The 24,892-nt window shown below is 42.5% G+C and overlaps 1 protein-coding gene across 1 annotated transcript in view; it reads right to left on the reverse strand.

Moving 5' to 3' along the window:
- Positions 1–6,578: 6,578 nt before the first annotated feature.
- The window catches only part of EFNB2 (ephrin B2), a 41,303-nt gene continuing 22,989 nt past the window's right edge, over positions 6,579–24,892 (reverse strand). Inside the window, exons 3-5 of the mRNA XM_055335827.1 lie at positions 9,477–9,569; positions 8,628–8,741; positions 6,579–7,296 (exon numbers count right to left, since the gene is read on the reverse strand). Coding sequence (XP_055191802.1) covers positions 6,908–7,296; positions 8,628–8,741; positions 9,477–9,569 — 596 coding nt within the window. The 3' untranslated portion in view covers positions 6,579–6,907. The remainder of the gene's footprint in view (positions 7,297–8,627; positions 8,742–9,476; positions 9,570–24,892) is intronic.

The following is a 24,892-nucleotide window of genomic DNA, read 5'->3' on the forward strand; positions in this document are numbered from 1 at the left end:
GGGAGATGCAGAGGCTGGGCAGGGAGTCCCATATGGGGCTCAATCGCAGGACCCTGAAATCTTGACCTGAGCTGAAGGCAGACGCCTAACTGACTGAGCCACCCAGGCACCTTATGTTTCATTTCATTTTTATTTTCTCCACTTGCTGAATCTTAGATCTAGACATGACTTTCTACCACTTTTTTTTAAGTCTTCCTATAAGGTTGCATTATGGAAACCATTGCACACAAATGATACACCTGAAGAGCAATCTTGTTGGGTTTTGCTTACAATTTCAGTGAATTTTAAGCAATTGTCTTTGATGACATTTATCTCCCCTACTGTTCTTGGACTTTTTAAGATAGGGTCACCATGGCTTTAAAAACAAAGCACACACACACAAACTCCAGTCATTATATTAAGTATGAATGGCACTTGGGAAATAATAGCCCTATTATCAAGTAAAAGATGCTTCTTCAGCCATCCAATTCTTTGCCACAGACAGAAGCAGAAGTGTAAGTAATAAAGGCGGCATGCATAACAAGGATGTCTTCCAGATACCAGCATGGAAAGAATCAAGTGCTACGTGAGCGAGTCTCAAGTCTGTGAGGGAGGAAGACGAAGTGAAGGTGGGCTCCGTTAGCTGGTGGAAGAGACTGCCACCCTTACCCACTGCTTGGCCTGTGGTGGCTTCCTTCAAAGTATTGAAATAGAAGTTGGGGGCCTGCTGCCAGTGACCTGAAAATGTCTATAAATAAAGAAAAAAGATCTACTTGACAATTATGAATAAAGGCTGAAAACGCAAGAGCACGGCTCCCAGTTCTACCAGTACGTATACATTGCTAGTGATTGGATCTTTTTGGATTTTCTTTCCATGCCAGGAAGGGGTAGGGAGCAGCAGAGCCCAGAGCCCCACGTGGGATCTTGTTGGAGGCGGTGGGTAGACAGTCAAGTGCAGCCCCAGGGGGGTGGGGTGTGCCTGTGAACCCCCACAGGTCTTCAGAGCTCAGCCCCCTGGGAAGCCAGGATAAAGAGCAGCTTGCATCAAGGCACTTCTGTACAGCTGAAAGGCTGGCGGCTTTGCTTCAAATCCTGCTGAAGTTAAAAGTGACCTTCTGTGTGTTGGAGGCCCACCCTCTCCCTTTACAGGTGAGGCTGCTGAGGCACAGAACGCAATGGGATGTGCGGAAAGACCAGAGAGTCTGCGGGAGCAGAAACAGCCGCGGGCGAGGTCTCTCACCTTTCCTGCATTTAACACATTGAGCAGCGATCTATGGTCATGCACTGTGTTGGTGTGACTTTCCTTGTGCCGTATGTGTATATATATATATACACACATATATGAGCTTTTTATTGGCTTTTGAGGGCGTTAGTTGTCTTGAAAAATATAATTAACTCCACATAGATAATTACTTAAGAGACTTCATTAATCAATGTATCACAGCATAAAAATCTTGAGGTGAATATATCTTTAGCTTCTGGGGCAGTGTAATCACTAAACAGTTGATTCCTCTACCTGATGTGTTTTATTACGAACAAACATATTATTTAATATCTTCCCCGTCACTGATAAATGCCTTTCTACCTAGAGAAGCGAGTAGAATAGGCAAGACTCTTCTGTTACAACACTGAAAATGTGTCTTCAAGTGCATCTATAGTGTAAATGCCACAAATACCATAATCCCAAATCAACTGGAAACAAAAAAGCAGCAGAACATGCAGGTTAGTATCCTTTGCACAGTAGTAATTATGTCTCCTTTTGAGCCACTTGAAGACCTACTTGCCACCCAAGCAAACAGTAGGGTAATCATCACTTTGTACACCCGCTCGGAGGGGACTTTTACTCCCCTGGGTTGTTTTTGCCTTTGATCCTTTTCTGGGTGAGATCCAGAGAGACAGCAAGGTGCACGACTGTTAGCTAGCACTGATATTTTTATTTTTTCTCCTTCCCGCTGGGAACCTTTCTCCCAGTGTTTGAGCAGCAAGTGTTTTACCAACAAGGAAAGTTTCATTACGGCGGAGTGGACCATGGCAGTCTGGGGAGAGCACAGTGGCGCAGGGCAATGACTCTGCAGGGGTGGGTTTATCTTTCAGGCAAAGCATCTGAGCGTGACAACCTCGGCCATAAGTTTCTAGAAGTTTCCTTCTCACCAGTTATAAAAAGTAACAACAAGATGAATTTTCTGTCTTTTGTGCAGCATGGCCTACCTAATTTAGGGAACTGAGTTTCAAACACAAGGTGGGAACAGTGACGATGTCTATGGTCATTTAAATTGTAACAAAGGCCACGGTGTCAGTTGAAAAATGCCATACTTGTCTGTTGCTCTCTTGTTTCAGCCCAGACTGCTCATTAGTGATATCAGTGTGGAGGGAGGCACATCCCGCTTAGTCACTGGGCTGGAAACTGCTCTGAAACTTGGACTTGCAGTGATGGGCCAGTTAGAGGCCTCAGAGTAAAAAGATGTAGTGGATGAAATTATCATTCTAGCATCACCTGAAATTGTAGGGCTCCGGGGTTTTTTTCTTTCTTTCTTTCTTTTCTTTTTATTTTTTTGAAGGAAATCATTTATTCCACAAACATTTCTTTAGGACAGTATGCCAGGAAGATGTTGCCTAGACTCCTGCTTCACAAACCAGCTTTTCATGGGGACCTCTGGGGGAAGGGCTGAACATAGAGTCTTCCCTTGCCTGGGGCTGTGATCAGCGGCTGGTCAGCCTGGCCTGGAACACCTGGCTCCTTGGCTCAGGGGCCTTTCTCATCACCCATCCCCAAAGTACCTCCCTCCCAAGGTAAGGATTAGCCCGAGGTAATAATGCAGCCAGCGCTCTGAGCACTCAGTTACCAGTAGCTGTTTCCGCCTCGACTGCGGCTTTACACTCAGTACCTGCAGATGAAGACCTCCCCCAAGGGTGGGATGTCAGGCAAGGGGAAAACACAACACAACCAGTCTTAGCAAGAGCAAGGAGACACCATTCCCCACCCTCAGGGCGCCAGGGGAACCTTCCCCAGGAAGACCAGCATTAAAAATGTGGTTCAAGTCCCCACTGGCCTCTGGCTTGCTTCAATCTGGTTATCACAAAACACGGTTTCATCAGTGATGAAGTTTTACAGAGAACATTTGACTTCTTCCTTTCTCTTGGGATTATTCCGGGAAGAACAATGAAGCTGCCTACAGCTAAAGGCTTGGCTTGAATGGAAACTGGATCAATCTAGAATTAAGTGTTGAGATAACACAAGAGCATCTCCTTCCTTCTCTCTCAACTGAATTGGTCACTGCTCAGAAGGTGTGATCTGGGTGAAACTAGAGACCTTTTCTGGTCAGGATGGCCAGGACTTTCTGAAACTGGACAATAAAATATTACTTGTGAAATGTGAGTTGAAGTTCTACAGGGAAACCAACAGGTTCATGGCCCTTTGCAAGACTAACAATTGCATTACGTGCATGTGCCGATTTGAAAAATGGGCACACAAACACCCATGGGCTGAAGGCTCCAGATAACTGTCACTATAGAGAAATGGAGTAGAAAGCAAATGAAAATAACAAGCGAAAAAGAAAAAGGAAAAGAAAAAAAAGAGGAAAAGACTTTGAAGGCGCTTTTTCCATAGGAAAAAAATATTTTATTTTTTTAAGAACAAATTCAGTTTTGAAACAGACGTGGAATGTGACCTCACGGATTTTGTTTCTGGGAGCTGACTGCAATGTGGAAGTAAAGCATACTGAAAACCTATGACAGGCTATTAAAATAAAACGAAGAAAAGAAAAAAAATATTTATAACTCAAGCATAATACTGTGTTACTTACAAATTGGACAACGAAATTTTAAATAAATATCCATGGTACATAATTACGGCACAAATATGCAGCAATTTGGCAACCTTTTATACCATTTTTTCCTCATTACAGTGCAAAGGGGGAATGACACTGCCGTTTAACAAGCTGTAGCTAAATACATTGCAAAATTCAGATTTTATACAAAACATCTTGCTTAGACTTTATAAAAAACCAACATTGCTCTATGTACACAATCTGGGTAAGAAAAGCCATTTCTGTCTTGTTTTCATGTGTATTTTTATTAAAAAGGTGAATAAGGCTACTGTAACACCCCAAATCCATATACAGTAAAATCTGAACCTATTTACAGCATCTTCACTTAAACATTATGGTGCAAATTCCAAAGTCAGGTGACTAGGGATGATAATACAAGCAAGGCATTTACAGTAACTTTCCAAAGCTGAACCAACTTCAAATAAAGGGACAGTTGGTAGATTGTCATATTCTGCACCAGACACAAAACAGACGCACAGAACACTTTCCAACTGGTTGCAGGTAACTCTTCATCAAATCATCTGATTTTTCACAGTTTAGCGTATAACCAAAATGTAGCCAACCGATGAGACACACATTTGATTTCATTAAAATCAGACTATTTCCCATATTTCCCCTTCTTGCCCCTCTCTCCCCCATCCTCAAGGTTACTTTTTGATGGCTTACAAGAAAATCTTGTATGGATGCACGGAAAGGAGAGGGTAGGGTGATGGAAAGAATCACATATGTACTGTGGCTGGTCGCCATGGCAACCCTCCACAGAACTATGATATAGATATATATAATATATATTGTAGATATATATTATACATATATGTACACATGTATACCACTCACCCACTCATACAGACACACACGCACTTTGGACCAACATCATTTTCAGGTTCAGGAAATAGAGAAGGAATGATTTCTGTGACAACTCATTTTTGCAGGTACTCACTGGAGGTTTGAGAACCTTAAAATGCTGTTGCTACATTTTTTTTCCTCCCAATTCAGAAAGCAAAGTGTTACCATGGTAACGGGACTATGTTAAAGATGTCTATTTTGCATAGCACATAAAAAGTAGGTTTCCTGTTTACTCGTTTTGTTTCCCAGAAGGGAGGGGGTGGGGAAAGGAAGAGGGAGAGGGGGCTGGAACCAGACTGGCCACCACAGCCCCTGCTCCCCCTGCTCCCCGGGACCTGGTGGGTTTCAGCGAACACTTCAGCCAGTAAGGCAAGGGGAAAACACAACACAGACACGAAATGCCGGGACATCCTGCCACGGTTCAATATGTGGTGCGGTCACATCCATTTCCTGGTGTTTGGGGCTTGCATTTCCTAGTCTAGGTTCCGTGAGATGCCTTCAGAGGACTGGGTTATTTTTGCATTTACTCTCGTTATTGTTATTTTGGGAGGGATGCTGTTTTTCCCAGAAGTAGCTGTCCAATTTTTCTTTTTTAAGCATGGAGCACTGGGACCACGTAGTTGCCACGAGTGAATTTCACATCCTCTGGCGTGATTTGTGTGCAATCTTAAAATATATATTAGTAAAAATCTTTTGCTTTCTATCCCTTGTGTTCTATATACCTATTATAAATACGTGCTATCTTCCTTTTCCCCCTTGACATCATCATTTCTTTCCGTTTTAAGGACTTGAAGAGGTTCGCCATGTGCTTCACCTAGACACAGAGCAGCTGCGCTGGGGCCGCGCTCAGTACCACCCCCCGGCCCGCGCAGCCAGGACAAGGACAGCACCACCATAAACCCAAGTGTTAGGGGGCTTGATGGGGGAGGGGCGGGGAATCTGACCTACCTTTTATATAAGAGAATGCCTCAATAACATCAATGATGATGGACTTACAGCCTGTTTGACCTTTGGCTTTTCAACTTCTAGGTCAGATTTGGCTCTCTGCTTGCTATTCTCCTAAATGCTTTCCCTGTGTTTAATAAAATGTGATCAGTATAGCAGCTGAGTCTGCTTTAAACATCATCCAAAGCAGACCGACTCTCCCACAGCCTCAAAGCTGTACGTCTTATTGCCAGTACCACAACAGTCCTGCCCAAATCTGTCATCAGTGGCCCACTTGTCCCCTCCCTCCAGGCCTGTTCCTCTACCAACAATGACCCTTTGTTCTCCCCATTGAAGAGGGACTGTTTTGCCTGCACATTGCCATTTGATCAGAGCGGATTCCTTCAAAGGCACCCTACCCCACTGCGTGTGTTGTTGTGTCTCCTACTCGCCTCCTAAAATCTCAGCCAAACCAAAGTGCTGTGCTACCTAATTGGGTCTACACCCCCTCCTCCGGACTCTCTGTTTCAGAGGCAGTGGCGGCTTACTGCATTTGCAGACAGCTCTTTCCCCCTGGCCCACCCCCGGCCACGAACTCCTTGTCTTCCAGGGCTCACAGCCCAGCCTGGCGTCTGGTTGGGAGGCTCCTTGTTAGCAAACACAATTTCTAGAAGTGTGTTACTGATTCCACTGTAGCTGTGGTTGCAGGTGAGGGGGGCAAGAGACCCCAAACATGAGTGTTCCAGCGGTGATGCAGGGTGTGGAGGGCCAGGGGCTCCCCTGCCAAGTGTGGCAGGGCAGCAGGGGTGGGCCGCAGCGTGGGCTGGAAGCCTCCCCCAGCCAGAGGTCTGTGTAACAAGTCCGGGCACTCCTCAGGAGGGGCACCCCAGGCCAAGGACAGCACTTCTGGGCGTGGCAGGGCCCCAGGGACACCTGTCTGCCCCCCACCCAGGCTCACCCACCCACCACTCGGCCCCCACCCCCCTACCTGGCCCCCCAACCCTCCCGCACCAGCTCCCCCCCGGCCTGAGTGACTGCAGCGCATGGCTTGGAGGTGGAGGGGTGGGAGGCGAGCTCCTGCAGTCCCGGCGGCAGGGGCACCTTCTCTGCCCGGCTCCCAGCGGCCCGGGAGCGTCCGTCTCCACCGCAGCGGCTGGGGCGCTACACACCAGGTAAGCTGTCCAACTCAACAGGGCTCTTCCGAGGAGACGCGGCGTCCCCCCCACCCCTGCTGCACTCCAGTCCAGGCGAGGCACGGGGGTCCTCACGCCCTCCTCGGGCAACAGCGGGACGGCAGGTTTCCTCCGGGAAAGCCAAGGCACCGCCGAGTCTCAGACCTTGTAGTAAATGTTGGCTGGGCTCTGGGGAGGCATCTCCTGGACTATGTACACTGGGTGCCCGTAGTCCCCGCTGACCTTCTCGTAGTGGGGACAGAACACACTGTCCGCAGTCCGCAGCGGGATGATAATGTCACTGGGCTCGGAGCCATTGTTGTTGCCACCGCGCTTGGGCGTGGCCAGCGTGCTGAGTGACAGGGTGGCCGTGTGCTGCGGTGAGTGCTTCCGGTGTCTCCGCCGGTACTTGAGCAGGAGCACTACCAGCGTGATGATGATGACGATGAAGATGATGCATCCTGAAGCAATCCCTGCGAATAAGGCCACTTCGGAACCCAGGATATTGTTCCCGGAATGTCCGGCACTGCTGCCGTCGGTGCTGGAACCTGGCGGGCAGGGAGAGACAGGAGCAGAGTGGTGACTGGCGGCCCTGAGCAAGGCCACACCACAGGTGCCAGCGGCTGCCAGACCCCAACAACACCCGGGACCGGTGGCAGAAGGCAACCCCGGGTCGTGTGCCGGCTGCTCCCGACCACATGGGTTATTGGTCATCCACTGCAGAGACGGGGCTGTGACGTTGCCTGGGGCCTTGTCTTGGGGCCCAGGACACAGGGACCACATCAGTGACACAGGAAGGCAGTGGTGGCAGTCTCCCCCCAGCACTGGCTTCGTGGGAATCTCAAACTGCCTGTTTTCTAAAGACAAGCCCTGCCCACTGGCACCCCGGCCCAGGAACGCCGAGGGGAGTGCTGGGGCCTGGGAAGACGTTCAACTCGTAACTCGTTTGTATTATTTGATTTACACCTAAAATATATTTGGAAGGCAGCAGAAACGCTCACACTGAACAGGCTGCCAACCCAAATGTTAAGCATGAAAAAATTGCCTGGCATCATTATATTATCCATTTATCAGTTTGTCACAAGAATTTGACACATCTTGTCACTGAAAGTTAGAAATAACAACTCCCCTCCTTGACGCTTGGGAAGAGGGGGATATATCGCTGCAGATGCTAAATTCACACGACGACCAACCGGGCGCACAGATCCCTGATATAAAACTGCTGACGTCTGCCCGGCAACCACCCCATAAAAATTTCATTAGCATGGAAACAAATACATAGCTATCTGCTCAAGGACTGTTAAGAAAATGAAGTTCGACGACAGCCAACTCTATCTGGTATTCTCTAAACTTTGGCCAAGGGATCCGTCTGGTGTTTTATTTTACACCGAAAAGGTGAAAAAAATTTCAATGATAACCACCTGAAAAACACGGCATGATGCAATATTTTAAGATGCTGCCACCTAAAATGTAGGAGAGGATCAATTGGGTTCTTTCGGGATTAGATATAATTAGATGAGGGATTAGGACATTAATTATATATACATTAACATTGGCTTTAAGCTAGTGTTGCAACCAGCACGATTAAGCGTCACCAATAAAAGTAACTTTGGTCTCAATGAGTGGTGCTCATAATTGGCACTGACATCTAATGAATTCTACTCTTCTGAATGCCAACCTTTCATGGGAATGAGTTATTCTGTTCTTACTGAGTAGTTAATAACAACTTACTAACAACTAACTGAGAACAAAGATTACCGACTTTGGAAACTACAAGTTAATCCCACTGGCATCCAAGTGTTCAGACGCTGTCCTTCCTCTTAAGACATGAGGCGCAGGGGACACCCAGACCTATCCACACACACTCATGCTGCTATACCTGGATTTGGTTTGACAAAGGGACTTGTTGTTGAACTTCTTCCATTTGTACCGGCTTCTAGTTCTGGGCGTCGTGTTGGATCATTATGCCTGGCTGACCCAGCGGAACTTGCATCTATATGAGAAAGAATAGATTACTTACAGCCCAGGGACATCTAATGAGATCTAGCTCTAAGAGCTGCTGGATATAGATATCAAGAGGCATAAATAGCAATGAACGTAAGATTCTTTATGCAAAGTACTGTGACATACAAGAATATAATTTTCCTTTTAAAACAAAACGGTTATACTAGTTATTTCAGAGGTTTAGATTGTGAGGCCATCTGTGCAAACTATAGGGATTCTTGCATTTGGCAGGCAGAGCATTGCAGATGACATTTCAATTTAAACGAGCAAGTTGATTGACTACTATACCAATTTCTAATTAGAAGAATAATTCTGCACAATAGGTTATCTGTATGTGAAAAGGCTCTGTGGACTAAAGTCTTCTGTAGTCAAGACGCAAAAATGGGCAAAATGGCAGAAACTTAGCTTTCATTCTGGATATCTTAATTGTTGAACCAAAGAGATGTTTCACTTTTAAGAAGAAAAAAAAGTGTATATATACAGATATACATATAAGCAATGGACATCGTACCTAGCTGACCTTAGTTTTTAGAGGAATCTCCAATAAAAGAAGTTTGTTACACTGACTTGAGGCAATCTGTCAGTGGCTCAAGGTACAGAGAGAGGTCTGCTTTCAAAACTAAGCTACGAGTGAGTGAAGGCAGGCATTAACAGCATTGGTGCCACACTCGCTGGGGGCTGAACCAGATTACAGTGGCTTCATGAAGCAGCAGATGGTCTTTACCTTGTCCAACTTTCATGAGGATCTTCATGGCTCTTGTCTGGCACACCCCTCCCTCCTGGTTATCCAGGCCCTCCAAAGACCCATTTGATGTAGCTGATTAAAAATAAAATGGACAAAACAAAAAAATAAAGAAAAATCAGGAAATCAATAAGCCAAGTTTACATGAACATGAAATGTCTGAAAACAATTTGAAAAATAAGAATTCACTCTTAGTCACAAGTTTTCTGAAAGTATGGAATGCTGAAAGCCAAACATAAAAAAAAAAAACAAAAGAAAGAAAAATGGGTATTGTCAACACTGCTGCACATATGCTATCTGGTTTCAAGTTCACTTCAGTGCTTTCTCCTTCCTTCAGAACCCACTGATTTAGTATTAGTCCGTACATAAAAGGGACGGCATCTTCCAAAAAGCTTACTATTTCGGAGTCCAAGTCAGAAGAGCAAAACAGTTAACACAGTCACTTTAAAATGTAATAATCATCCCACAACACCTGTTTCCTCGACTACAGATTTCCTGCTTCAAGAACAATTAGCTCGATCCAAGTTCGGTAAACACTAAAAGAGGAGACTCCCCTACTTCCCCCTTCCTTCTTTCCCCAGCCTGTCTCGAGATGAAGAAGTATGCTAGTATTCAGGTCTTCAAATTCTGAAGTTTTCCTCCATTCTTCTGTACTCGACCAGAAATAGCGAGTGTGTTCTTATTACCAAGATGGACCTTGGTCAATCTCTCAAGCAGGCCATCCGTTGCAGAACAACGTGGTGGACCCAGGGGACTGCACACATCCTCTGCTCCGTCAGGGCCTGGTGACAACCTGGGGTATGTGGGGAGGATGTCCCGCAGCCACCTGCCTCCTGTTCAGCTTGATCGGCTTCCCACTTCAAGGGGATGGGGGCGGGGGCAAGGAGGAGGAGGAGGAGGAGGAAGGACAGAGCATTGACCACTTTTAGTACTTTCTGAAAAACAGAGTATGCTCTGCTCTACTTAAACACGCTGCTGTTCTGTCTCCTTAGGACAGTGCGTCCTCTGAATGGTAACTAAAGCTGTAAAAAGACAGGCTGAGGAAGAGGATTTGAGTTATGGCTCAAGTTCCAGAAGAGAAAAGAAGGTGGAGAGTGCTAGACATTTTCATTCCTCCAAAGTTCAAGGGGCAAGGAACAGAAGTGTTTCATATACATTTCTGCAGTGTAAGTCATTTTCTGCTTTGATTATCAAAGGTCTGTCTACTAACACTGTACTTTTCAAGGCACAGAAACAAGGACAGAATTTCTGGTAAAAATAAATCCAAGACATTCTTTTAATGGGCTGTTTTCCAAATGGCAAACAAGGACTACATGCACACAGAGGAATATGCATGCTCCAGATAATTATATTAGCTGCAAAATAAGGCACTTACTTGTCTTTGTATTCTTGAGTTACCAACTTTTACTTTCACTGTTTTCCTTCAAAAACAATGGCTGCTGGTTGTGCGTATAAATATCTCTTTGCTTATCTGAGTGTTTCCTTAGAAGTGTATAGTCTTACAACCATACCTCACTTCTGCTGATGCTGGCACTGCTTCTCTGGGAAAATAGGCAGCATTTGCCATAGTAATTTCTTGGGTAAAAAGTAGACAGTATCTTCTGGTAGACTGTTGAGAAAACGTCTGGACAAGGAGTGAAATACCTAAAAACTTCATATGCCTCAGCGAATCTAATAAAAAGCAAAAAACTTTTCTTCTTCTCCGTTTCTCCCTCTGCTTTCCCTATAGTTTCCTCTCCTCCTAAAGGCAGAAAACAGTGTGGCTATCTAGGACCAGGCACTATTTTGGGAGCAGTGACAGAGTCCTGCTATAATCTTCACTTAATTATTTAAAGTTTTCTCAGTTGATCTGTCTCAGAAATGAGGATATGTTTTCATGCAGAAAAACACAGAAAGCTGAGGTCTTTATTTGGCCCATGGCTTCAAAAGTTTCATCTACCTAATTCAAATGGAATCTCAATGTTTTCTAAGTCATATGCACATCAATGTGCCCAGATGCAAAAGTGCCCTCAAATACACAGTTATAGGACTTAACTTTTTCTGGCAACAGCTTAAAAAGAGGTTATAAATAAGATCTGAAGGGTGGTGCACAGAAAAAGGGGAGGGTTCAGGTTTATCTTAACCTGGAGATAATAAGGTCAAAGACTAAGATCTAAAAGGAAAATAAAGAATGCATGAGTATCAGAACAGAGCAGACATGGTAAAGAACAGTCACCTGGGAATAGAATTCAAAAGTGCTGACTGACTGCTTCTCCTTCGTCAGTTTAGAAGCAAGCACAAGAGGTGCATGTCATTTGGGTGATTTTTTTTTCTTTTCATTTTAATTGGTAGGTCAATGCCCTTTCTGAGTAGCAATTCTTCCACATAGAACTCCTTTTGGTTTACCGTAAGTGCTGTCCAAATGACCCCCAAACATAAAGAGCTCCCAAGTATTCAAATTAAATTGCAATCTATTAATTTAGCACCCAGAGACTATGAGATGGTAGGAGGGAAATTGTGTAGCAGAATGAACCTGCTTTGCATCTTTAACAGGTGAAACATTTTTATTCCTGGGGGTAGGGGTGGGGGGAAGCCTTCTGGCCCTGAGTTGCACAGAGAAAAATGGAAGGCTATGCCTTTGCAGGGTTCTTGGACTACAGAGGCCACTGCTGGTTGGGAGGGAGATGGGGGTGGTGGGAGGAGGGCAGGCCAAGAGGCAGGAGGCTGTGATGTGCATTCCAGACTCTGCTTCATTCCCCCTTTAAATCAGCTTGGGAGCGGCAAAGGTTACTGGAAGATATTGAAAAATTCATAATGTTCACATAGCATCCCCAATACCTGGTTAAGAAGGGGATAAACTATAAAATACAGCTAGATGTTCTGTCATGAAAGATTTTTGCCCTGCCCTCCATTAGGATGACCTGAGCGGTCACAGAAAACCCCCGCTTTGAGATGTCAGCAACCAAAGGAAACTCCCACAAGTAAACTTCATAGCAAGCACAAAACAACTGAGAGTGACTTGAACTTCTTTTATTTTTGATCCCATAATGAAAATTAACCTCACTCTTCCCTCTTAATCTCCTCATCAGGGAGTGTGGTTCTCATCCTGGAGGTCTCCCTGTCCCTGCCTTGAGCAAGGACGCTGACAAGTGTCCCATCCTGACTGCAACTCCTTATGACAGTGAGCTTTGAAACAAAGCCACAAGATGAACACTCTGATTTCTGCCATAACACCCAGTCGCCAAGAAGCTTTAAAAAAGGCTTAGCAGCTGACTTTGAAACACAACAAGGAATTGCTAATGCTTGAGGATAAAAATCTATTTCCATTTCAAAAAAACAATGTTGCAGTATTTTTATTGTTGATTAAATATATTAGGAATTTTTAATTTAGAGAAAGAGTAAAAATAGTTACACCTCATTATACTTAGTTTTTCTTTTTATCTACCAGCATTATCTAATGCTGCCACAATTACAGTATTACAAATGGATGAGATTGCATTTATTTAGAAACAGAAAAACATAACACTGTTATACCTAAGCTTTTAGTGCCCAGACATTTATCCCCCTTTGGCCTAGAGGAAAAAAAAAAAGACTTTGTAAAATTAAAAATTACTAGAGAAGTTTCTCCATCTAGTTAGAAAATAGCTTTAATAAAGATACATGGGCATTTTATGGCTTGCTTTTAAAAGCTTCTGCTTTGGGGATCTAATTGCATGTAGTAAGTATACTGAAATCACTAGATTGCTCCCCTGGGGCCTGATTTCCAGTGGCTGGAGATCATTGCTCAGCAAAAAAGTACCCTGAGTTCACACTGCCTAAAAGTTCTTCACGTCTGCAAACGGCACCAGCCAACATCTGTGGTTTCCCATGAATTTGCGGGTCTGACTCACTGACATTTGTATGCTGGTTATTGGAGTAGGAAAAAGAGAACCAGTGAATAAAACTGACTAAAGGGGCAAGAATCTTCTGGCTGTGTTTTCTAGACTGTGCCCACAGAGAGGAAGTAATAGTACATTTTAACATGGCTTCATCTGATGGCTATTGCCCTGCACCCCAGGGGGCTGCACAGCAGCATCAGATTCCGCCTGTTTTGGGTCTATCACATCGGTAACACTGTGATCAGATAGAGAACTTGCTGCTGGGTTTGTGCCGATATATGAGCTTCATTCACAAAGAGGTCAGGAATGAGGGCAGCCCAAAGAAATTCTCCAGGATAATATAGAGCATCACACTATAAAGGAAAATTCTTGGTTATGCTAGAAAGGATGAAAGACATACTCATGCTATGGAGGATTATTTCAAATTATTTTACAATGTAGCTTATTGGATGGGACTGGCAGGTGCCCGCCCCCCCCCCCCCAGGATGGGGTAGATGATTGACACTCAAAAGCAAGTATTTTTTATCTATTTCATCAAAGCAGTCGACCAAAGACAGACAGGTAATAAGCATATAGGTCAGGAAAGCCAGAGTTCAGTTACCTAATAAGTATAAAAACCATAATTTATAATTTTGATTTCTTAGGGCCAGTCTTCCTATACATCTCTCCTCTTAAAGCTCAACAGACTCAGAAGAACCAGAAGCTTACTATTTGACAAACAGAGGAACTAAAGGAAGCAGAATCAAGTGAAAAACATGGAAAGTGAAGCCATGACATTCAAATAAATACGGCACACAAACCAGGTTACTGCTTTCTACCAGGGCTAGCAACTCTCTGAGTGTCTAAAGGAAAAAAAAAAAAAAAAAGGTGGAATGAGATCTGTAAGCTGGAAAACAAGGAGCCTGATAAAAATATCATCAGTTACTGTGAACATACAACCCAGGAAACTACCATCTATCTACTTAACACCATGACATCAATTCAGATTCACAATGTGTACCTTGGAAATAGGGATCCAATCTCTAGATCTCAATGCAGATTTTAATGCCTCAAGTCTGATGAGCATCCTTTCAGATACTGAGGAGAAAGATTCCAAACATGGAGATGATAATGTTCACTGAACGCCAAAAATGATTGCCTTTTTTCTGTAATTAATAAAACTTCTGAAACAGAAACAGTTGTATAATGTGCCAGAAGGAGGAAGAAAAATTCACTTCTTCTAACTTCTTTTTATGTATTTTTCTTTAGGATTTATAGTGTAAGAGATGAGGAATGTGTCATTGTGAGTTTCCAAGGGCCTTGTTATTTTCGTTTGGCAGAATGTTCAAAAAAATTCAGCATTATTTCAAAGCACGTGGCATCTCATCCCATAATACAAAATTTGCCTTATCTTTGCTATATAAACACTTCTTAAAATGGCCTCCATTTGAAAAAGGAAAAATGCAAAGGAAGATATTTTCAAAGTGAAATATATATCCACAAAAGCGTTTTGTTTTTGATTTGTTTTAATCTCTACTTGACGAGATAGCTCTCGCTGGCATTTGATTAACTGATTTTAGTGTGTGGGGAACAGGCCACAGTTAAAATACCGTCTAAGTGAGTGGGGAGGTAGGATGTGTGTATTTCTCACCCAAGGAAACATTTCTCCAGTATCATAAGAAGAATCACTTGAATTAAAACCACATAACTATGATTGTGTTTTGAAATTTTAAAGCAGTAAATCATGCATTAAGAATTAATAACTGGCTTAGCCCCAGTGACTTCTACACAACACAATTAATTAGTTTCTCTGCTAGACAGAACGATTTGGAAAAATGATTTTAAAAATAGAGTCAAAATTTAGACCTTCTCTGTTGCATTCTGCCTTTAAAATATGAATAAAGATACCAGGTATCAAATATAAATGGATGCTCTTGAATAAAATAGTATAATTTTATTTCCTCTGTTTCAAATGGTCATCATGAACAATGATAGGATATTCTCTTGTCAGCTCAGAAATAAGAGGAGGTTTAACAACCTTGAACAGTTTTAGTCAACTGTCTTTGTGCATTTGCTAAAAGACTTAAGGATACGTATTGCTTTGCCACATTTTATATTAATTTTGGGGGGAGACAGGGAGATAAAAGAGGATACTATGTGGAAGTGCCAGTATATTCACTATATCTCGTATTTCATAGGTCACATGAGACTTGGACATCCAGGGAGGCCAGCCTATTGAGAGAATAGTAACAATATAAAGTCATAGTCACCACATCTAGAACATAAATTCTCTCACTCCTTCCTCATAAAATCTTTTAACCATTAAGAACTATATACAAAGATCAAGTTAGTGACAATCATTAAAGATGCTGAGAGCCCATAGTTACCTTTGATAACACAGTCATTAAGAGTCACTGATTACATACAACCAGACTGAAAAGGATGAAGGGAGAAGCAGTGACTGAGTGTGTGTGTGTGTGTTGGGGGGGGGGCGTGTGTGTGCGTGTACACATGGGGGGGTGTGTATCAATGAAAGAAATACCCTCCAGGCTCTAGCAGTGCACTGACATTTTTCTGAGAGAGATCAAACAGTCCTAGCAATAAATTACCAGTCCCTCTTTTCTTTTGCTAGAGGCACGCTAACCACATGAGATTGATTATGGAGTGGTTTACTCTATTTCCCCTGAAAATATTGCTTGCAACACCTTAGTGTCCTGATTTTTAATGAATTCTGCGGAGGGAAAACATCCCTTTCTAAGTCTAAGATCTCACGGCTAAAAGTTAGGATGATTTATGCAGGTGGAATCTTTTATCAGGTAAAAAAATTTTCAATAAGATCTCATAAAAAAAGTTTTCATCTACTATGCTTTAAGGGAATTTATCTTATTGTCACAGCAATGCAGACAAAATTAACATCCTGAGGATGCACTAGGCAACAGTAAAGGAACAATTACCTTTATGCATGAAACTCAACCCTACTATGGGCTAAAATATACTAAAAGGAATTCTGTTTTTAAAAAAATAGGTGGCCAGATGACCACTTCAATAGAATGACCAATCTCATGTTAAAAAAAAAATCATGGCAAGAATGATGTAAGAGTTCTAAAGATAAAGCGTTATTCTCTATTGTAATCAGCCTTACGTAAGCATTCAGATTTGGAAAACTGAGACTTCCTGGTCAAGGGAGGGTGATACGATCTCATGGAAACATTTTGAATCATGAAGAAGCATGAATTGGAGTGAATTATTTCTAGCACACAATCCACCACCCACTCTCCCTGGTTTTTAACAGTCCTAATCATTAAAGTATCTGTGAGGAGACATGGAAATGTCTAGATAGCAAAGGGTCGGAGTAAAAAGCTCATGGCGGTGAGGGCGTCCATCGCACAACTTATTGCTCATTCCACTGTCACTAATCGCATGCAATGATATAAATGGCCCAGTAATTGGAAGTCGGCAGTACCGAAGTGGAAAACAGCCATCTGAGGCAGAGTTCATCTCTGGGTGGTAAGACTTCACTAGTGACTGAATTAATGTTTGCTGACAGTTTCGAATATAACACTGGGAAGGAGAAAATGCTCCACTCTCCATGGCATAAGAGTTTAGATGGACGTGATGTTATTTGCTTTGACCATCCAGAGACCAGTGGTAACCCCAATAAAATGCCCTGTCTGAATTTGCCCTACACATGAACCTTATTCCATTCAGGGGACATGTTCTATACTCTAGGAATCCAGAGCAATTTTCCACATGTTTGCTTCAATAAAAGAATACCTTCATCTCCTGGTTGAACATCAGGAACAATGAAATTGGGCTACTTCACTAATGCAAAAGCCATTTTCAAAGCAGAAGTCTCATTAGTAACACACAGCCTGGTTCCCTCTGTAACGTCATGAATTATGATCCTGCCAGAGGTGCTGTCTGCCCGCCCATCCACCCATCCACCTACCCGCCTGCCCATCCATCCATCCATCCATCCATCCATCCATCCATCCATCTCAACTGTAGCACTTGTATTTGAGACTAAGGAAATCTGAATTCTCATTGCCTCAGTTTGTATATTTGAGAAATTTACAATTTTTTTTAATTTTACTATTTAGTAACTTACCATGGAGGGGCTTGAAAGGATAACATTTTTAGAACCCCAGTAGCGTAGTCTCATGGAGAAATGGAATTGATGAAAAGATTTAACAATAAAGAGGAAGTGTGGAAGACCTGACACACTGTTTACAACCACTTTTCCCCAGTGGCCTTTTCTCCTTTCTTCCTGCTCTGTAGGATTTTTTTTTCTTTCTTTTTTAAAAAAGTATTTTACTTATTTATTCATGAGAGACACACATAGAGAGGCAGAGACATAGGCAGAGAAGCAGGCTTCCTGTGGCGAGCCTGATGCGGGACTTGACCACAGGACCCTGGGATCACGACCTGAACCGAAGGCAGATGCTCAACCACTGAGCCACCCAGATGCCCCTCCATAGGATTTTCTTAATTCAACTCTGGGGCCAACGTCTGAAGTTAGTTCTAGGTTACACGATATAAAACAGGGCGCAGGCCCAACATGTTTGAACAAGCACAGAGATCACTGGGTGTCTCAGTCATGTGGGCTTCTGTGTACTGCTGTGTATGTGCTGTGTGTACACGTAACACTCTGCTGTCACTGTGTACAAAGCATCCATGCCTGCCAACTCCCTCGAGGTACTATACCAGCCACGCGATGGAACACATATGTTTGATCTTTTGTCTCACCAGGTATGCATCTGCATGCTTGCTGACCCCGGAGCACTGTCACAGACTAAAGATGCTGCTCTAACGGTCTCATAGCTCTGGCTGGAGTCTTGACTCCTGCATTTATTTCATGGCTGTGTGAACCAGACGTACATGTAGGAACCACTCAGACTTTCTAAGTTCTTGTTTTCTTCACATTGACAAAAATTTCTCTACCACCCATTCTTGAGGCTGGAAAGTGACACACAGTATGTGAGGCCATAGCACTTCCCTTTAAGTGATACCTAGCCTGGGAGCTCAGAATTTTAGGAACAAATGTGTGACTCTTAAGGATCACACAAATAAGTTTTCTCACAGTGATCTTTTTATGTCTGTCTCATGCCTTTTGGCTATTTTTTTATAGTGCTTTATTTTGCTTAAGTTTTGATCTTCAAGGTGAATATTTAAAGGCTCTTAAGAAAGAAACTTGCTCTTTCTCATTCTCCAGAATTACTTGATTATTTATAAGGCTAAATGAACTTTTAAAAGGCTATAAATATGGGCACTAGTGATATGAACATGTATGTTATGTAATTCTAAGGGTAGTTTATTCTGGGAAATTCCTAAAGAATACCTTTTTTCCTCCCCTAAGTAATCTATCTTCATGTCTCATCTCCTCTTGCTTTGCTATTATTTGGTCCAGGTTTTAAGTCTTTCCTCTCCTTTGTCTTCCCTTTAAGAATTAGTCCTCTTATTCTTTCCTCAGTGATTTTGAGGAATAAGGAAGAATGTTCACAGGACTCTGTGTCTCACTTTAAGTGAAGTAAGCTGTCACTACTGCCTGGGTGACACCACTGGATGTGAAGAGAGTCTCATTCTATGAGAGCCACATCCTTATATAGCCAGTGACCGATCAGGGATAGATATCCCAATGGCCATGACCCCATCAGGATTGTGAGCTAGACGTTTCTCATTTCTTACTACAATCTCCAATTAAGCAGAAGCCGAGACTTTAAAACTTCTGTGTAAAGAATGTGAGCTCTATTCATAGGACATTCAACCAGGAATCTTATCGATACACTCTGGAAGAGCCTTCAGTACAGAGGAGGATTTCACATTATGTTAAAAAATAATAGAAACAACGCTTTTAATGATCAGACTAATGAAAGGTTCTTTCCCAGCTAGTCTCAGTGACAAGGCAACCCTGACACACTTTTCTCCACTACATTAGGATGATGCTGAAATTATCAATAAAAATACAGTGTTTCCTTTGTGTGCTGGGGAAGTGAGAAAAAGCCCTGGCAAGGTTGGGGAAATGACAAGTGGGGAAGTGATTATATGTACACAACACTCTTCCCGATCTGTCTCTTTTGGGTCTTAAAGAGGATCTGTTAACAAGCTCAGGCAATTCCACCAACAAAAAGATACATAAATGCATGTTTCTTGGTAAAGGAAGCCCAAGGACAAAAGAACTTTTATAACACTCCAAGAAGACAAAGAGATCTTATAATTAAGTTATGCAGCATTACTGAAACTTGTAAACTCTCTCGAGTTTCATTTTATGGACTGTTCGCAAATAAATTATGCTTTGCGAGTACATCATCCCCGCCCGCTAGCTTGCAGGAAGGCATTGCTTTGCCCTTGGTCTTTTGCATCGCACACTCTGCTCCAAGGAGACCCCTTGGGTGTACTAATTAGGAGCCAACCTTGGAAATGAGCACTTTACATGTATCACCCATTTAAACTCCTATCAACCTACAAAAGCAGGGAATGTCACCATCCCCAGTTTACAGATGAAGAGATCAAGGCAGAGACCGGTAAAGTTACTTTTGAAGGGCATTCAAGAAACCCAGATCTTTTGGACTCCAGACGCCCACCTACCACACTGATTTGTTGCTCTAAGTGTTGTGTATAGATAATCCTCCAAACACCCAAGTCTCTGATGGATGTTTTATTAAAGATGACAGCTGTAGGTTGGATATAAAAATGTGTTTAAACACTGGAATTTGGCAATCATATACAAGGTATAAGACATAAATCCTCACCTCAAAGTCAGGGATATAACTGACAGTCTGATATTGTCATATCACTAAACTTAATGGAAATGTAGCTTTTGCTACATTTATCACATAAATTCAGAAAGGGGGCACCTGGGTGGTTCAGTGGTTAAGCGTCTGCCTTTGGCTAGCTTGTGATCCTGGGGTCCTGGGATCAAGTTCTGCATCAGGCTCCCCGCAGGGAGCCTACTTCTCTCTCTGCCTGTGTCTCACTGTCTCACCTCTCTCTGTGTGTCTCTCATGAATAAATAAATAAAATCTCAAAAATAAATAAAGTAATTCATGAAAGAAAACCCATAATCATTACACAGGCCACACATTCTTATATACCTGAGAAGAAATCTACATGTAAAAGGATATTTGAAAGCTCCCACAACTATTTTTCCTGGGGAAAGGTTACAAGTTGTCAGTATATTTTATTAATGCCAGGTGCCATACCTACTCTCCAAAAGTAAGTAAATCAGAAACACAAAATGAACATAAACATAATCAAATAAATATAAATTAAAAAATATATACACACACATATATATTTGACAAAAATGCAGGGAATGGAATCTCTTCCTGTTTTGATTCTTCAAGAATAGTGTTTTGTTATATTTGTATGAAAGCATTTTAATTTATTTTGCAATTTTGCTCAGAAGTGAAGTTTATGCCTAAGAAACAGCAAGCAAGGCTGACTATGGAGCCTTCCAATTTCATATGCTTTGGTTTTTTAAATATTGTTTTAGAGAACTAAGCCAATGGCCTAGGAAATTGTGACTCATTCAAATTCGTCTGGTGCTCCTCAAGGAAGACTTTCCCAAGGCAAAGAATGGGAGGGGCAGCTTGGAAAGGACCCCTGGGAATATGGCAGGGGGTACATTCAAGGACAACCTTTCACCAAACAATTGTTAGAAATGATGACTTTCAGAGGCACCTGGGTGGCTGGCTCAGTGGTTGAGTGTCTATTTCAGCTCAGGGTGTGATCCTGGGGTCCTGGGATGGAGTCCCACATTGGGCTCCCCATGGGAGCCTGCTTCTCCCTCTGCCTGTGTCTTTGCCGCTCTCTCTCATGAATAAATAAAAAAAAAATTAAAAAAATGGTAACTTTCAGATTATTACTATTCCACAAGTCCAAGTCTTGGCTATAGACTTGAAGGAAAATATTGTAGATATTGTATTGCATAAAGCTGACTTGGGAGGGGCCCTGTGCTTGTGACCTTCTTTGTCACAGTCTGGCTGTGGCCACTGTTCACTTAAAAAGTATTAACATAATGGCACCCATTTTTCATCCATCTCAGACTCACATAATTTTGATGGAGTGACAAAAACCTCTCTGTAGGTATTTTGCAAGGTTCTGTGCTGAGGTTGGATAACCAACCTGCAGAATCTTCATCAGGTTGGATGTTGCAAAGAGCCAGCACACCAAGATTGCCGATTCATTCAGTGCTGGGTTATCAGCTCTAAAGAGAAACTGTAAACCATGCACAGAAAGGGTCTAACAAATAAAGTCTATGACACAGATATGGATGAAGGCTGGGAACACAGTTAAGAATGCAATCCTCCCATTAACTGGAGGGTTTACTAAGGTAGACCTTCCCTTGCAAATGGGCACTTGAGAACAGATAGTTATTTCATAAGCTTTTAAACATTTTAAAGACAATAAAAATAACTATAGGTTATACAGAATGCTTACTATGCTTTTAGGACAATTAAGAGTCTGAATGTCATAAAGAACAGCTGGGGGGGGGGCAGTTTCAGAGGAAATGGCACTAATATCCCTACGTTTGGATCATTTAAGATTAGGAGGTTTGATGATACAAATCAGGCCTAAGGTTAATTACTGAAATAGGTCACTTGAACAAGTCAATTCTAAACATTAAGAAAACCTATATATATCATTTTGCCACATGTCAAAGCAAATAATCATTTATGAGAAGAACTAATGAGGAAGCATATCATTTTGTCATGTCATTTTCTAAAGGAATTTAGTGGATACTTGGTAGGTTTAAAAATACACTTCCAATTAAAAATTAATATTTACTTCCCAAACTCCAAAGTATGATGGCTATATTCTAAAAATCTAGTAACCCTGTAAATCAAATTAAATGTCTTAAAGAATTCATAGCAGACCCTGTCCATTTCAATTGGCGAAGAGACACACTAATAAGGGATCCTACCCGGGATGTAAATACCCAACCATAAAAAGGTTTGGAACTGCAGACCACTATCACTGGCTATAACATCAACAGTGATAAAAGAATGTTCTAGAAAAAAATTCAAAGAGCTATAAAGTGACTTTCTCCTCAAGTACCAGCAACAGGACTAGACCTCAGGTCTCTAGGCAGCCGGCCAGAGCTCCCGGAATCAGTTTACCTAGGAAATTATCCAATACCTGGGGAGTCCATTGGAAAACCAGACTGTGCCCCTTGGGCATAGCACTACTCCACACCATCCTGTCTGTTTCCTTCCCATGACAAGGAATCAGCACACAGTGATGAAGGTGTTAATACTCATACTCCTAGCACTGCAGGTGCTTAGACAGTAAGATTCAGAGTTGAACACATGTTGTATTCTAGCATCTCCCATAGCGACATTATTCATGGTCTCAAAGTGAACTGATGACCTGAAGCGTTAAAAATAACATTTGTAAATCTGAGTATTCTCCACTATGCTATCTTGAATCGTACTATTTTAAGTCAAGTGTGACTTTTGCTTGGATGTATGTGAGGGATCATTTGATGTGGAAATCAGTTACTTTTAAAAATCTTGGAATTCTTGAAGAAGCAATGGAAAGACTCTTTAAACTATTTTAAAATGTTTTCTGCTCGTCTCTCATCTTCTTTCCAGGGAAAGCTGTCTATCAATGAGCTCTACTGGCTGGGGGCGGGAGTGAGCAATAAGCTTCTGGCCTTTCCCCGGTATCTGTGGTATCTTCCTCTGTCTGTGACACGACAGGATTTCTCAGCGGTCTGTTGAGAGTCTCCCAGTTCCTTGGCCAGCCCCTCAATCCCTGGACACTCCCCCCACCAGCAGTGTTCCAATAGCCTCTCACCATTTCACACTTGAAACTCTTGGCTCTATTTTCAGAAAGATTCTTTTGTCCCAGGCTACCACGAGGTTTTACAATAGGATTTAATAAATCCTAACTCTGAGGGCCAGTTCTGGAGGCCAACTGAGCTCAGCTACCTGCTACTGAAATAATGAGTTTTTACAAGAAGAAATCTAAGAGATGTCATTACTGTATAGGTTAATGTAAATTAAATCATGCTTCTAAATACATACCTGTCACATACTAATGCCATGTAGTTACTAAATGCTCACTTTGTTGAACACACAGATGTTAACATCAAGCACATGCAGTATCTGCATTCCTGAGTCCTACCTCAGATTGAAGCTAAACCCACCACATTTACTGCACCACCACCTGCACTGGGGGGGACGCAGAATGTGTGAAGCCGTCTTCATGAAGTCATAAATGGAAAGAAGAGGACAGAATCTATGTCTATTGCTTTATCTCCACGCAAGCCAGCTTGTGGACTTGGGTAGTACACACAGTTCTAGTAATAGGACACCAAGCACCGCAGGAGAAGTGGGTGCCCTAGGGCGTCCCCCCCACCCAGGCACAATGTGTGCTCTCTCTCCACCTACCCAGGGGGACACAGTTGTCCGTGTGGATTCATCGGGTCCCAACACTATACATCAGTGTCCCTGGTAAACAGTCTAACTTAAAGAAAGTCTTTCAAAGAAATAAGTAAACCACTAGGTTTCCAAAAGCTCCATTTATTTCACCTAATAACTATTTTATATTTTCAAAGATTTCTCTATTATTTTGTATACTTTACCACCCCATCTGCTTGGTTCATCCCTCAGAATACTTTCACTTTCATTTTATGATACTTATTCCTTTAAGTCCATAATTTACCACTTTCTGTTTCTTTGTTGTACATACTCTTGCTAAGGTACTCTGTCAAACTGGCTTCAAAACAGGTTTTCAGGCTCTGGTGTTCCAGGTTTGCAGCAAGGACAGGATAATTAGACCACTATGGACATCTCTGTTTTCATAGCTAATGCAGTAAAGAAACAGTGTATTATTGGGTACTAAATAAGTATTTAGTGAATTGCTGACTTTGTACTCTGAAGAGCGGCCACTAAACTGAGAAAGGCAGTTTCCACTGGGTCGCCAAGAGATGGGATAGCGTGCCCAAAGGACGGCAGTTCTGCATTCCCTGGTGAACTGAAGCCCATGGTAACAAACAAGTGGACACTCTGACCCAGTTATGAGCAGTTTTAAACCAAAGAAACTGAGAACAAAATATTTCACTGCTTGAGTGATGTAATCAGTCACCCAGACTGCACTCTGACAAAACCCTGGCCCTGGAACAATTGTACCTTTGTGCCAACCTGCTTTTTGCTATCCTAGTAGGCATGTGCTTGGATGTGTGCACCATCTATCTGACTTCACAGCTTTATGAAGTGGGTTGGCTCTGATATGACCTGTAGGACATACAGTATCAGTTTCCTGCAACAATGTGTCATATTATTATGTAGATTAAAAAAAATGGTAATTCACTGAACAAACCCAAGTTTTTGTCTTATTCTTCTAAATCTGGTTTTAACACATGCCAGTGTGTAATTGTGGGTTGCCGGTAACCCCCCTATCCTTTGGATCTATGAACTCCACAAGGAAAGGATACCATTACACTACCTTGCTCACTGTTGAATCTCTAGCACTTACACACAGTTTCTGGCACAGAGTAAATACTAAATTTCTAAATGCGTGAATGAACAGATGGACAGATGGATGGATGGATGGATG

The sequence above is a fragment of the Nyctereutes procyonoides genome, unplaced genomic scaffold, assembly GCF_905146905.1.
Source record: "Nyctereutes procyonoides isolate TBG_1078 unplaced genomic scaffold, NYPRO_anot_genome, whole genome shotgun sequence".
NCBI lineage: Eukaryota > Metazoa > Chordata > Mammalia > Carnivora > Canidae > Nyctereutes > Nyctereutes procyonoides.